The sequence below is a fragment of the Lissotriton vulgaris genome, chromosome 2_1 (genome assembly GCF_964263255.1).
Source record: "Lissotriton vulgaris chromosome 2_1, aLisVul1.2, whole genome shotgun sequence".
NCBI classification, from domain to species: domain Eukaryota; kingdom Metazoa; phylum Chordata; class Amphibia; order Caudata; family Salamandridae; genus Lissotriton; species Lissotriton vulgaris.
Window position 1 is genome coordinate 1,824,651,580 of NC_141687.1, and position 14,341 is coordinate 1,824,665,920.

General features: G+C 46.5%; 1 protein-coding gene across 9 annotated transcripts in view; it reads left to right on the plus strand.

The window, feature by feature from the left end:
- Positions 1–14,341, plus strand: part of MORF4L1 (mortality factor 4 like 1) — a 220,127-nt gene that overhangs the window by 16,025 nt on the left and 189,761 nt on the right. For all 9 annotated transcript variants that reach the window (XM_086957916.1, XM_086957918.1, XM_086957917.1 and 6 more), the window contains one exon: positions 22–99. In XM_086957916.1, the coding sequence (XP_086814042.1) occupies positions 22–99 (78 nt within the window). The remainder of the gene's footprint in view (positions 1–21; positions 100–14,341) is intronic.

The following is a 14,341-nucleotide window of genomic DNA, read 5'->3' on the forward strand; positions in this document are numbered from 1 at the left end:
TAACTTCACTTTTTGTTATAGGGAGCAGTATGCAGAGGGGAAAATGAGAGGTGCAGCACCAAAGAAGGCCGGGGGTCCGCAGCAGAAACATGTGGAAGTGTAAGAATCCACTTTCCTTTTCCTTTTATGCTTCCTTGTCTGCCTAAGGCTGTGAGTCATTCCTTTCAGTAAGATTGCACTGATGTTGGCTTCAGAGAAAACTAGCATTTGCAATGCAATAGGTCTCGCGTTTACGTGAGTTTAAGCTATTTGCATTGTAAATGGCTGCCTTTTATGCGTTTTTTGGTTTTTAAAACGCATTGTCATTTACGATGCCAATAGCTTAACCTCTCGTAAATGCGAGACCGATTGCATTGCAAATGCTTGTTAGGGACTGGCACTGTGTTTATAAACATCAGACCTTTATCATGAGAGGAAAAACACGAAGTGGAAAGACTGCGAAAGAGAAAGATGGAAAGACCGTCTCCAATGGAGGAAGCAGGAAGGTGCAGGAGTGAAATTGGGCAGAGTGTCTGGTGATGGATTAGAGACGGGAGGGAGCTTCAAGACCAACCAGCCTTGGTAGCTGGGGCGCCAGCATTAAATACCAGTGGGCCCGGGTCTTCAAAACAGAGCTTTGGCACCTGCACTCAGCACTGTGGACTAATTACTCTGACCTATCTGCCTTATTTCAAGTGCATTATATCCTGGCACTGTTAATAAGACATACAAAATATCCCCCGCATTTGTGACAGAGTAATCCACCCGTCAGACTTCTAATCACGCCTGAGCTTGCGTAGTGCTTGTAGCACTTTGAACTGTAGCCCTTACTGTGATGTCGCCAGGGTGCCAATTTGCCCAAATGCAAACCAGGGTATTCAACTTAACATAACGCCAGCTATTTACAGGAACAAATTACATAAATAGATAACTGAAGCGCGCAAACTGCACAAAAGAAACCTACAAATGCCATATGAGAACAGCCACCACGTTAGGAGCAGAAGTGGTAGCTTTCAGATGCTTTTACACATAACAAGACTTACCCTGTTAGTCTGGAGAGATCTGAACATGCACCGAAGTCTGGCAGTAACCAGCATAGGCGGGAAGGAGGAGTTGGTGGGGGAGGGGGATGCTTTGAAACAAGCGCACACACGCTACCTTGCCCTTTTCTGATGTAAATAAACCAGCCAGTAAGTCTTCCTGAGCTATAAATATTAGAGTTGTAACTGCAACCATATCAGATAATTTTGTATATAGTGGCCACTAATGTAATCTTAACAGCAGTTGTAACTTTAGTGTAGCAGCCACGATTGGCCAACAGTAACGGAAGTCTATTAATTTAGAATGCCTTTAGCTGCAATGCTTCTTGCGTTGAGAGAGAGATCAGTAGGAAGTCAATAATTCCTTGTGACTTATCACCCAAATATCTGCTTTAAATATATACTGGAAACTCAACTATTCTCAAAACCTAGGGTTTTGTTTAAGAATTCTCAAAATACACATTTTCGCCTTCTATGCAAATCTTTTGTTTGGTTTACATATACATATAACCAAGAACTAGCTTCTTACACAGTATCAGTTGCACCAAGAATGCAACTTTTTAAGGTAGCTGGAGAACTACCAGTAGCTCATGAGCTATTCGCTGTAGAAGACTGCCATAGAGGATATCTGCTTATACCTAAATCTGCCAGCCCCCCCCCCCCCCCCCCCCTCTTACAGCTAGCTCGAACGGTCCATCACACTCTTATCCATTTCAAAAGCTCTCCGGTGTCAAGTGTACTCTAATGCTGATCGAGGCATTGAATGTAGCCTTAGGACTCCATAGGAGAGTCGTGATTTGGAAAGGGTTTCTGTTTCCCTCAACACAGTGTTTAGTGTGAGGCAAAGAAAGCAATTGATGTTTGCAACATTTGCTGTATTTGAGTATCAACAGAGTAAAAGCCACGGCTGCCGTGCGACGCGCCACATGCTGTAGGATGCCACAGTTGATCTATTGGTAGAAGTGTACTCCTTGAGTCATGTAGCCAGATGGTCATGCCACCAAGTTTTCAAATCCCTCACAGTTAGAGGCTTTGACACAGTTCACGCCATTGCATAGTTTGTATTCCGATCATGTTGCACACTATTATCAAAACTAATGTGGCTAAATGTCTTGTGATATGAAAGCTATGCAGCTGTTCAGATTTATTCCAGAAGGTTGTGTTTTTCTCACAAATAGCCAGCTTTTCTAAGCTATGGGTTCATTGTGCCGCAGAGACATCGTTCAAAAGCACTCGTTCGCCATAGGCTTGACAGATTTCAGTAAGGCATCTCTTATAGTCTACAGACATAGGATTGTATCTGCTTGGCATATGAGCGATCTTGCTGTCAAGGTCTGGTGTATTTTGTTTCTGAATTGTTTGTGCAGCTAAATAATGTGAACATCTTAGTGTATGCCATTTCTAAGTGGCAGTTACATCTTTCGTGCATGCTTTTATGGTTCCCCCTTAACCACCTAGTGATCAGTATAAATCCATGCTTGGCATTGTACATTATTGTTTTTATTTACTTTTGTAAAATTCAAAGTAATCTTCAGAAAAATGTTGAAATGCTGATGTCAAGGCAGCTCGTCCTGGCAGTCTGGCAGCAGCCATATAACGCAGCCTTCCCCAGGCATTCCAGCTTGCAAAAGCAAAGTGCCTCCTGTTGGGGTGTTTTTTTCCCCCCTGTTTTATCCATCTTTATTCAGCAGCATTGTTTTTTTTCTTAGATGTATTGTGACCCTCTGCTAAATATTGTGGGTATCTTCATTTTGTATTGCGATGTAGAAAAACACTTGGCTATTTAGTGTGCTGATCTGAACTTTGTTAATAAACTGGTAGAATTGCCCAATGAACCTTAAGTTGGTTTTCTGTCTCAATGCCACATCACAAGCTTTTTTAGGTCTCTGCCTGCCAATGAGCTTGCGCATTGCTGGGGAGACAGAGGGCCACCAGCAAATCCTACCAAGAGGGTTTTGGAGTGCAGATTATGCCCAGTGCATGTGAGGCATTCAAGCGCCAAGCTTCGCAAGCGCGCGCTCGGCCTCACTTCCTGCTCCCCCTCTTACTTTCGTTATCGCTCAAACCCCATATGCTTGTTCCCTCCCACCCTTCCGACTTCAAAGGAACTCCGCTCCCCCGCCCGCCCCCCCCCCCCGCAATGCAGAGAGCCTGTTTTACCAGCTGCCTCAAACCGCTTGCTCTCTATTTGTGCTGAATATATCCTTTCTCCTCAACGCCTTTGTGTCAAGGCAGACCAACGCTGACAGGCTCAGTCACAAGTTATCTGCTTACATGTCCTCTCGGTTTCTAACATGAGCCTTTCTGAACCAGAAATTACTACCCTTTCCCACATTTTTTAAAACAAATTGTTTCTGCAAGTAATTCAGAAAGTTTGGGCGTTTGTAAATTAAAGGAATGTATACCAGCTGTTGATTGTTTAAAGTGTGTACTGCATTGAAAGAGCTCAACACATCCGTTTGTATATGCACTTTTCAGCTTTTATTTATCTGTCGGAGTCTAGGAGAGTCGGTCGCTGATAACTGTGATGTACTCCGTGCTGGATTGTTGATCCAAAAGCAACTGAGGGGAAAATGCTGGAACCTGCCCCACTGACTTCGTCTCCTCACACAATTCCTTTCTTTCCATCCCTCTATTCTTTCACATTTTCTTCTCCCTCCCAATTCGCTTTCTCTCTACCTTCGCCGTCCTTCCCTAGCACAGACTTACATTAACCCACTTCGCAGAGAGATAGTGTGGGGGGCAACTGCTAATAACTCCGCACACAATCAACAGCATATTGAAATATTGCACAGCCCAGTGCTTACCCTCCTGGAAAAGAACGTTCTTTTGTTTTCACACTCACTAAATAGTGTACATTTAAATGAATACGAAATTGTTCTGTTCCCACTAAGGCCAAGATTCCCACTACTATAGCCCTCGCCTTGTTGTTGGAAGGATTAGGCTCAGGTGATAATGTGTGTGTGTGTGTGTATGTGTGTGTGTATGTGTATATATATATATATATATATATATCTCCACAATGTGTGTGTGCACATGCATGTATAAATATATATCACATGTGTGCTACCACCCATGTCATAGGCTCACTGCCCACACGCACTTAAGAAGCAAATACAAGGTTCTGGGGTTCACATAACTGCGGAACAGTACACGAGCTGTGTCAATAGGCCACATTCTCTCGCTGACTCGGATAAACCAGCATTTGCAATGCAATAGGTCTTGCATTTGTGAAAGTTTAAGCTATTGGCATTGTTCATGACAATGCCTTTTTTATCTGTTTTGAAAACCAACACAAAAAAATGGCATTATCATTTACAATGCCAATAGCTCAAACTCGCAAATGCGAGACCTATTGCATCACTCGGGGACACCACCACATCACTCGGGGGCACCACCACATCACCCGGGGGCACCACCACAGCACTGTCCTTGCTTGCTACCAACAAGCATTGCCATAACCAATAGGACTCGCATTAGGAAAGTGAAAGCTATTGGCTTTGTGAATAACAATGCTATTAATTTATACATTTTCAAAGCCAACACATATTAAAAAATTGTGTCATTTACAATACCAATAGGTCACACTTTCCTAATGCGAGACCTATTGCATTGCAAATGCTTGTTTGTCTTTGGACCTCTGCTGCTAATAGCTCCATGGTTTCTTTACTGTTACTGCTCATAGTGCAGGGATTCCAGAAAATTGAAAAGTAATTTATCCTAAATAAACTTGTATAGTTGAGTAAAAAGCATTCAAAGCACTGCAGAAATAGTTTGGGCTTCACCTTTTGCGTATCTTCTGATTTCCTGCTTTTCATCTGCTGTTCACTTCGAGTTGTATTAGAATTCAGCTGACCACTATGGCGACTACATCTATTTGTGAGCACTTTGAGTCTGTCTTGATTCAAATCAGCAATGGAAGATCGTACTCCTACACCGATAAATACCAATCCGTTTGAAACTCGTGTGAACATATCTTTATATGTTTACTTGCCCCTTGTGAAGTATGTCTTCAGTAGCCTTTGTAAATTCCGCTTCAGTCATACATGCTGGTTTCCAGCCTATTGTACCTTCTTAAACCAATGTTTCTTGCAGATAAAAGCCTAAATTCGAGAACACTGACGTTGATTGTACCTTGATGTACAGGACTATCTTCCACAGAAAGGTTGCAGTCAAAAATGGTGGTGTATCCGCTGTCACATTTCAGTGGTTGGCAGTTTCTACCAGTTTCCACATTACTCTTGACTGTCACAATGGCAAACGCTTTGCCTTTAAGGAAATATATTTTCCAATTTCTTTTTAATAATACTGGGAAATGTATGCACAGAAGATGGCCTTCTGACATTGTTAGTGATATTCCACTTGCAGCCCCTTTCTAAATCCTCCTTTGTGCCCGCTAAATGTAAGACTTGATCTCCATGTAGCTAATTTACAGTTCTTAATAAAAAAAAAATGCATTCCATTTCAGTCCCAACTATAAATCTATTTTTTTTTTCTCCCCAACAGGGGTGTGGAATTTAATCAAATATCTACTTGTCCATAAGGCAGGTTGCTTCATAAATCTACTTGCCCTGGAACAAAATCCACTTGTCCCTTTTGTGCCACGTAATCCGGCGAACAATTATGGCAGCAATCTCATTATAGAAGAGCTCTGATAATAGCCCCTTATTATACCACGGCTAATACCATAATTTGGTTTGAATACTAGCCATTCCATTATGTTGCCACCTTTCCGCTGGTCTACATACTGGGGCTGAAGGTAGTGGTAAGCAATAGTTCCAGGGTTGGAATGCCATTTTGAGTCTTTGCAAACCTACTAACTTTCATATTTTAAGGGTTTTCACCAGCTCTTCTCTAATCCTTTCCCATACTGAGAAAGGTTGGAACTTTACTACCTGACACTGGCAGATGTAAAACTTCTTCCAGGGTTGGGGAAAAAGTGGTTGGAGGGAAAGTGAACTTGCAAACACTCCGATTTTCACATGACCAAATTGACACATGCATATTTGCTCCTGCTAAAATGTAGTTCACAAATATTTTCTAGGAGTACTATTTCCATAAATTCTTGTGAATTCACAAAAGTTGTATATCTGCACTTAATGCAAGGACATATAACATGGGTGCACTTTTGAGACTTTCTTTAATGATTGGGCCCCTAATTAGGTCTAGTGTTAACCGTGACATTTTGTGTTTATTAAACTTCTGTCTCCTTCTCGGTCTGTTGGTTGGCTTCACTGTGTGACCTCATTCTGCTCTTTCACAAGGAGCATTATCGGCACACAAAGTAGTTTTGTTCAGTGCCTGGAACTACTGTGGCAAGCAGTGTGTGCTTTTTGAGACCAAAAACAATTTTTGCTTTTGACAATGTTTATTATAATGAGGGCCCGGCACCAGTAAGGTTTTACAAAAATCATGCCAAAACAAGTCACACATTGACAAAAACAAAAGGCTGACAACCAATTTCATACCTCCTGGCTTTGCCAATGCTTATTTTATGTTTCCCATAATCTTATTGAAACTGGTCACACCCATTTTCCATTATGAATATGTTAGGAACATACTAGCATACTTCAACACATTTTACCAAATTATGCTGCAAAGAAATGTCATCTAAAATTTGACAGTTTAGCAAAAAATAAAAATCCTACTTGCATTTTTTTGTGAACTTTTTATTTTGAAAGCAAAGACTCATCAATCTTGCTTTCAAGCTCCTACACATTTATGCATCTAACCAGAGATCATTTTGGGAGCATTGTATATAGGTTCATGTAGCTAAATGACAACCTGTTTATACATTTCTATACTGGAACCACTGTTAGTAGTGCTGTCCAAGCTTACAACATTTACTTGGAACGGGCACGCTAATAATAAAGGCTTTGCATTACTGAACCATAAATAAAAAGTTTGAATAGCATTAACACATTGACACAAATATTACCTTACCCGCAGAACATGCCCTTCCCTGATCCATAATGTGTTACTGTAAACTGGTTGCCAAAGGGTTTGTGCTGTAGGAGGTTGGACCTAATTGTCCCAGGACAAAATACACATTAAAACTTGTTGCCCTTGACCCTAAACAGTATGTCCTGGGCGTCAGTCTAAAGGAATTCCACATCCCTGCCCCAATCTATATCCAGCTACTAGAGTGTGTAGCACTCTGCTGCCTCCATGGTTGTCTGTTTTTTTCGAGTCTGGCTATTTAACAAAATATAAATCAATATTAGGCTTGCTGTAGCTGCTTTTCTCATCATGGTATGAGCTCTTGGTTCTCTTTGCAGGGGTTAAGCCTTTTAGTAAAGGTGTTCTGTGTGAAACATCCCTCTTGCATTGGACTACCTGGATGCTAGTATGGATGAGCCCACAGCTTGCAAACAGTTGTCTTCAGTTTCCTCTTAAATCTATTTATTAGCACTGGCTTCTTAATATCAAAAGCATAGTCTTCGAGTTGAAGGAATGCTCTCCCCACCATACCATTTTTCTAGTGATTGTAAACTTCTGGGTATGAGCCCCAAAATAGGCTTGTCCCAGTGATCTGTATTGTAGACATATTGTTGTTTTATATCAGCCTCTAACTAAAAACCAAGGGTAGGGCCATAACTGGCTTTTGAAAATGATGTATGTCTACATCAAACACCTGTGACCAGATCCCTTTCACTTATCATAGAGTATCGTAAAGTACCCAGGACTACACCTTAGACTTTACTGTGCGAGAACCAGGGAGATTTGGGCTCTTTTGTTTGTGAACTTCTTTAGTGCTGGATGAGCCTTCTGAATGGTCAAGCCTCGTAGCCAGATATATCATAATGAAGTTTCTAGAGTGTAACATTTTTTGCGTATCTTTTTTGCTCCATTAACTAAACATGAAGTAACCTATAGATCTTTTAGAAAAGGATCACTGTGGTTGACTCTGACACAGTCCCTAAGATGCACTCAATTTATGGTTATTGGATTCAGAGGCTAGTGCCACTTAGCAATACATATTCCTTAAGTTTATCTTTGTTTCAGCAGATGCTAACACCTACTTTTAAATAAAAACGTGGTGCATCCTAATTTTTACTTCTTTTTTCCTCCCTGTGAATATAGATTCAGTATTATGGCATGGTGCAGCTATAGATCTTGAAGTGGAATCCTGCTTTGTCATAGTGACTCCATTTCATTATTCAATAGGACCACTATAGTATGGGTGGCAACATGAACTCTAATGAAAAGTCACAATACCTACTTGTTATACTACTCTGTAACGTCTCTTCTCTATAGAGCCCCTAGAGATGGCACTGGGATTCGTTTTAGGCCCCACTCTGCATGAGGTAATTGGATCCTATTATGATGTTGGAACAGAGGTTCAAGATAGCCTGCCTGATGCTCAGAGCTCTTCATTATATCACCCAGGTTTACCCGGCTAAAAAAACTCGAACTATCTGGTTTGAGTCTGACCCTAAGCAGTTCTAACACGCTCCTGCTGAAACCTTCCAAATTCAAAAGGAAAAGAACCTACAACTGTGCTGTCTCTGGTCTTTCACCAAGAACATAGAGCACACTTCCTCCTGCGATCAGATCTAACCCCTCGACCTCCTCATTCAAAAAATAAGTCAAATGGTTCTGTAGTAGGGGATCTATGTGTATAGTCATAATTTTGAGAATAGTCCCGCCCATGTGCGTGGACCCCCGGAGCAATCAAAAATAATCTCTTAAAGTGTCGAAAAAATACAGAACTGCACAGTCAATTAAGAGAGAATTTAAAGACATATAATGCAGCCTATATAAGGCTACACTGTCCAGTACTTCAGCTAGAAATTCCACCAAAAATCCACAAAACAGCAAAGCCTGTCCAGATTTCCCTTGCCTTCAGCACAAACCCCTCTGGATGATGGAGAGGAAGACATGGACAGACAAGCCCCATAGGCTGCCATTATGTGGCTCAGAATAGGATACTGTGCCTTTAAGAGAACTTTCCAGAACTTCACAGTATCCCAGAATGCCCTGCAGGTCCCTCTTACTTTCAGTACTTTTTTCCGGCTCCTGCTAGCAGGACCCTGGAGCATTGAGCTCTCCCTTTTGGGATTTATTTGGTGTTTTTTCAATATTTTTTCACAGTTTAAGTACTTTATTGTACTGTGGGGATTTTCTTCTTGGTTTTCTCACTCTGTTTTTTGTCGAAGATGCCTGCCTTATTCGACAAATGCCCGGAGTGCTCCAGGAAAAAGGCTAGGTCGGACCACCATGAGGTGTGTATCCTCTGCCTTCCAGCTTCTCATGTTCCAGAGGAGTGTGTTATCTGCCAAGGCTTCTCTGGAAGGACCCTGAGGGAAAGGAAGAAGATCAGACTTCAGGGTCTCGAGGAAAGAAGACTGAAGGCTCAAGGTGGGTCTGGAGGGGCTTCGTCTGCCCATGCTGAGGCCTCTGGGGGGCTCCCCAGGGGCAGGAAGACCAGCAAACGTCACCATTCTCTGCCTGGGTCCATTGCGCCCACTACGGTGTCGAGAGGAATGACTGCGGTCTGTTCCCCATCGTCTGAGACGAAACTACGTCGAGGCTCGGCGTCAAGGGATGTTACCAGACCTTCGAAGTCTCCGGTGTCTGTGTCATCAGCGTCGACGTCGAGCGATCGACGACGAGCCAGGCGTCGGCGCTCGCCGTCGAGGCGATACCGCTGTTCGCCGTCGGCGAAGAGGAGGCGGGCGTCGTCTGGGAGTTCCTCGCCGTCAAGGGCGCCGTCTAAGCCCAGGTCGCCGTCGAGGCGCATGAGGTCGCCGTCGAGGCGCATGAGGTCGCCGTCGAGGCGCATGAGGTCGCCGTCGAGGCGCATGAGGTCGCCGTCGAGGCGCATGAGGTCGCCGTCGAGGCGCATGAGGTCGCCGTCGAGGCGCATGAGGTTGCCGTCGAGGCGCATGAGGTTGCCGTCGAGGCGCATGAGGTTGCCGTCGAGGCACCGAGGTTCGGCGGCGAGGCACCGAGGTTCGACTTCGAGGCGCAAAAGGTCGCCGTCGAGGCACGGAAGGTCGCCGGCGAGGCACCGAAGGCGTTCGACGCCGAGGAAGAGACGCTCGGCGTCCAGGAGCCGACGCTCGCCGTATGGTCGCCGTTCCTCGACGCCGAAAAGAGGTGGAAGTAGACCTGACACCATGGGACGTTCGCCTACGTCACAGGCTGGAAAAGAAGGGGGTTCGCCGCGCTCGGTGTATTCCAAGGTGTATACCCCGTCGGGGAAGATGACTCCCCCCTCCTCCTTTACAGAGGGGTCCCCGTCCGAGGACACCTACTCCGCCTCCATTGCCTCTACTGCAGCCTGGATCAGGGTTGCCTGAGGAGCCACCTCCGGTTCCTCCGAGGTCGACTTCGTTGCCTAAGCTTCCGACGCCTCCGAAGGGTACGCCTCGACCAAAGGCTCCGACCAAACCCAAGTCACCCGTTCCGGTGGACCCAGTTGATCGTCCTCGGCCGAGGAGGTCCCGTTCACGCTCCGGACGGAGAGGAAGATCAAGGAGTCGTCATAGATCCTCCACCAGATCAAGGCGTCCCCATAGGAGGAGGGGGTCCAGGTCCCGCACGGACTCTTACAGGACCCATACTTCCTACTCGCCGACCTTATCGGACTCTCCAGAGACCAGGATCTCTCCAGTGGACGACATTGCCACGTTCCAGGAAGTTCTCGTGAGGGGGGCTGCGAAGTTAGGTATCACGGTGACGGCTCCAACACCTACGACGTCCGTGATATTCGAGACGCTTCACAAGAAGCACTTGTCTCGCCCTCTGCTGCCTCTGGTGCCTGGATTGAAGGAACCTGCAGAGGAGCTGTTCCTCACGCCAGCGGTGGTGAAGGCCGCTCCGTCCCGGCTTCTGAAGAAGTACAGGGCCCCGGATTCGGACCCTGCATTCCTGAGAATGGATCCGGTACCGGACTCGGTGATTGTGACGGTGGCCTGGAAATTACATTCTACCTCCCCGTCATCCACTGTGCCGCCAGATAAGGAGAGTCAGTGGATCGACTCAGCAGGAAGGAAAGCGTGTGGGACCGCTTCCGCTGCCATGAAAGCTGCCAGCGATACGGCTCTGCTAGGCCGTTATGACCGGGTGCTGTGGGACTCCCTTCAACAGTTCGTGGAACTGCTACCGAGAGACAAGAGGGAGGGCTTGCAGGAGATCCTCAAGGAAGGGATGCTGGTTTCAAACCAGGTGATCAGTGCAGCGGCGGACACCTCCCTGTTGGCCGCACATGGTTACTGCCATGGAATCAACCAGTGGCGGCATGCCTGGCTACGGCTCACGTCACTCAAGCCGGAGGCCCAGCAGCGTGTGGCCAATCTGCCCTTTTCCGGAGAGACCCTTTTCGGTAAACACGCAGATGATGAGATGGCCCGCATGAAGGCGGAGACAGAGACCCTGACTGCTGTGGGTTTGAGAAGCCCAAAGAGAAGAAATCCTTCAGGCCTTTCCAGAGGCGCTACGGCGCACAGGGAAGAGGACTGGGGCAGTCTTCGGGACAGCAGCAGCAACAACAGCAGCAGTTCCGGATACCCTTCTAGAAACGTCAGAAGGGTAGAGGAGGGCAACAGTCCTCTACCGTGAACAAGGGCCCGGCCGGGTCTCGCCCCTGAGCGGTTACTTCCCCTTTATCCGTTACCCGCTCCGGTGGAGGGACGCGTTCAATTTTTTCTGGCAGAGTGGAGAAAAATTACTCGGGACAAGTGGGTGCTGAATATTGTTTGCAATGGATACAGTCTTCGGTTCATCAGCCCTCCTCCAGCGATCCCTTCAGGTCAGCTCGCAGTATCAACTGCGTGAGCTCCAGGCGGAGGCCGATATCCTGTTAAGGAAAAGGGCGATAGAAGACGTTCCTCTGTCTCAAAGAGGAAGAGGTCTGTACTCCCGGTTCTTTCTGGTTCGCAAGAAGGACAAGAACGAGTTCAGGCCCAATCTGGACTTCCGGCAGGCAAACAAGTGGATTCGCAGAGAAAAATTTCGTATGCTGTTGTTGCATCAGATTTATCCTCAGTTGCAACAGGGGGACTGGCTTTGTGCCATAGACCTACAGGATGCGTACTTCCACGTGCCCATCGCGTACAAACACAGGAAGTTTCTGCGATTTCAAGTCGGCACCAACCATTACCAATACACAGTGCTGCCTTTCGGACTGAAATCAGCGCCCAGGACATTCTCGAAGTGCATGGCAGTGGTAGCGGCACACCTCAGGAAGAACAAGGTGTCTGTCTACCCGTACCTGGACGATTGGTTGATCAAGGCCTCCTCCTTCTCGGAAGCTCAAGCAGACTTCCAGAAGACGTGCGCTCTCTTGAACAAGTTGGGGTTGCACATCAACATGTCCAAGTCTGTCCCGGTCCAGTGCATTCAATACTTGGGAGCCACCATCAATACGCTGTCAGCAAGCGTGTCTCCTTCGTAGGATCAGCGATCGATCCTTCGGAAGGCTCAGGCTCTTATGACCGCTCCATCTACAACAGTGAGGACGGTGTCTTCTCTACTGGGGTCGATGGCCTCTTGTATCTTCCTCACTCCTCATGCACGACTACACATGAGACCTCTGCAGGAGTACTTGGAGGACCAATGGGACTAGAGGGAAGGATCTTGGGACGACAAGATACGACTGTCTCTGCATGCTCTTCAGTCTCTGAAGTGGTGGTGTTCAGCGGAGAATCTCCTCAGGGGTTCCCTTCCACAAGGACATTCCTACTCAGACTATCGTGACGGATGCTTCTCTCCAAGGCTGGGGAGCGCATTCGGGAGACTTACAGATTCAAGGAACGTGGTCTCAGATGGAGTCCATGTATCACATCAATTTCCTGAAACTCAGAGCTGTTCACTTGGCACTGAAGGCCTTTCATCCGTCCTTCCGGACCAACTCTCTGCTTGTACAGACAGACAATACGACCACAATGTATTACCTCAACAAGCAGGGGGGGGTCGAGATCGCGCACCCTGTCTCGGGAGGCGCAGACGATCTGGCGCTGGGTTCTGGCCAGAGGATTGACGATAACGGCTACCCATCTGCCAGGTGTGCAGAATGTTCAGGCGGACGCACTGAGCAGACTGATTCTGGAAAACCACGAATGGGTCATAAACGACGACGTATTAGAAGTCTTCGAAAGGTGGGGGACTCCAGACGTAGATCTGTTCGCCACTGCCAAAAACAGCAAATGCCGAGACTTCGCCTCCAGGTACTACCAGCAAGGGACGCTGGGGAATGCACTCTGGATCAACTGGTCGAACAGCTTTGTTTACGCTTTTCCGCCCATTCCCCTGATTCCAACGGTGCTCATCAAGCTGTCCCGGTCCAGGGCACGGATGATCCTGATTGCCCCGGAATGGCCCAGACAGTGGTGGTTCACGGACCTTCTATACCGGTCCCTCTTTCCACACATACGGTTGCCGTGCAGGCCGGACCTTCTCACGAAGTTCGGGGGGGGCAGATGTTGCACCCCAACCTCTCGTCCTTGAGTTTGGCGGCATGGCTCCTGAGAGAGTGCAATATGGCCATTTGAATCTGCCCGAAGATTGCATGGACATACTGAAGGAGTCTAAGACTTCCTACGCTTACAAGTGGAAGAGGTTTTGTATCTGGTGTGTGTCCAGGAACTTTGACCCAACGACGTGCAAGGAAGATGTCATCCTTCCTTACCTTTTGCATTTGGCGCGGTCTGGCCTTAATGTTCATTCCTTTAAGGTTCATCTTGCTGCATTGACTGCCTACAGGAAAAGCCCTTCACAGACTTCCTTCTTCCAGATCCCTGTGATCAAAGATTTTTTGGAAGGCTTGAAGAAAGTGTTCCCTCCTGTCAGGCTTCCTTCGCCTTCATGGGAATTGAATGTGGTGCTGTCCAGTTTGATGAAGGAGCCTTTTGAACCTATTCATAAGGCTTCGTTGCAGCACCTGTCCTGGAAGGCGGCGTTCCTCGTGGCCATTACATCGGCCCGCAGGGTGAGTGAAATTCAGGCGTTGTTGTAATGAACCTTGTACTGTATTTCATGCTGCTAAGGTTGTTATGCGTACTCACCCTAAATTTCTTCCCAAGGTTATTTCTGACTTGCATGTCAACCAAACTATAACTTTGCCTACGTTTTTTCAGAATCCTTCATCTCCAGCGGAAAGGTCTCTACATTCCCTGGATGTTAGGAGGGTGTTGAAATTTTATCTGGATAAGACCAAAGGTATTCGTAGGTCAGACCAATTGTTTATCAATTATGGATCGGTCAGGACAGGTCTTCGACCTCTAAGCAGTCCATCTCTAGGTGGATTGTGTCCTGCATACAACTATGTTACCAGAAAGCTAATAAGACCTTAGGAGGTAAGCCTAAGGCTCATTCCA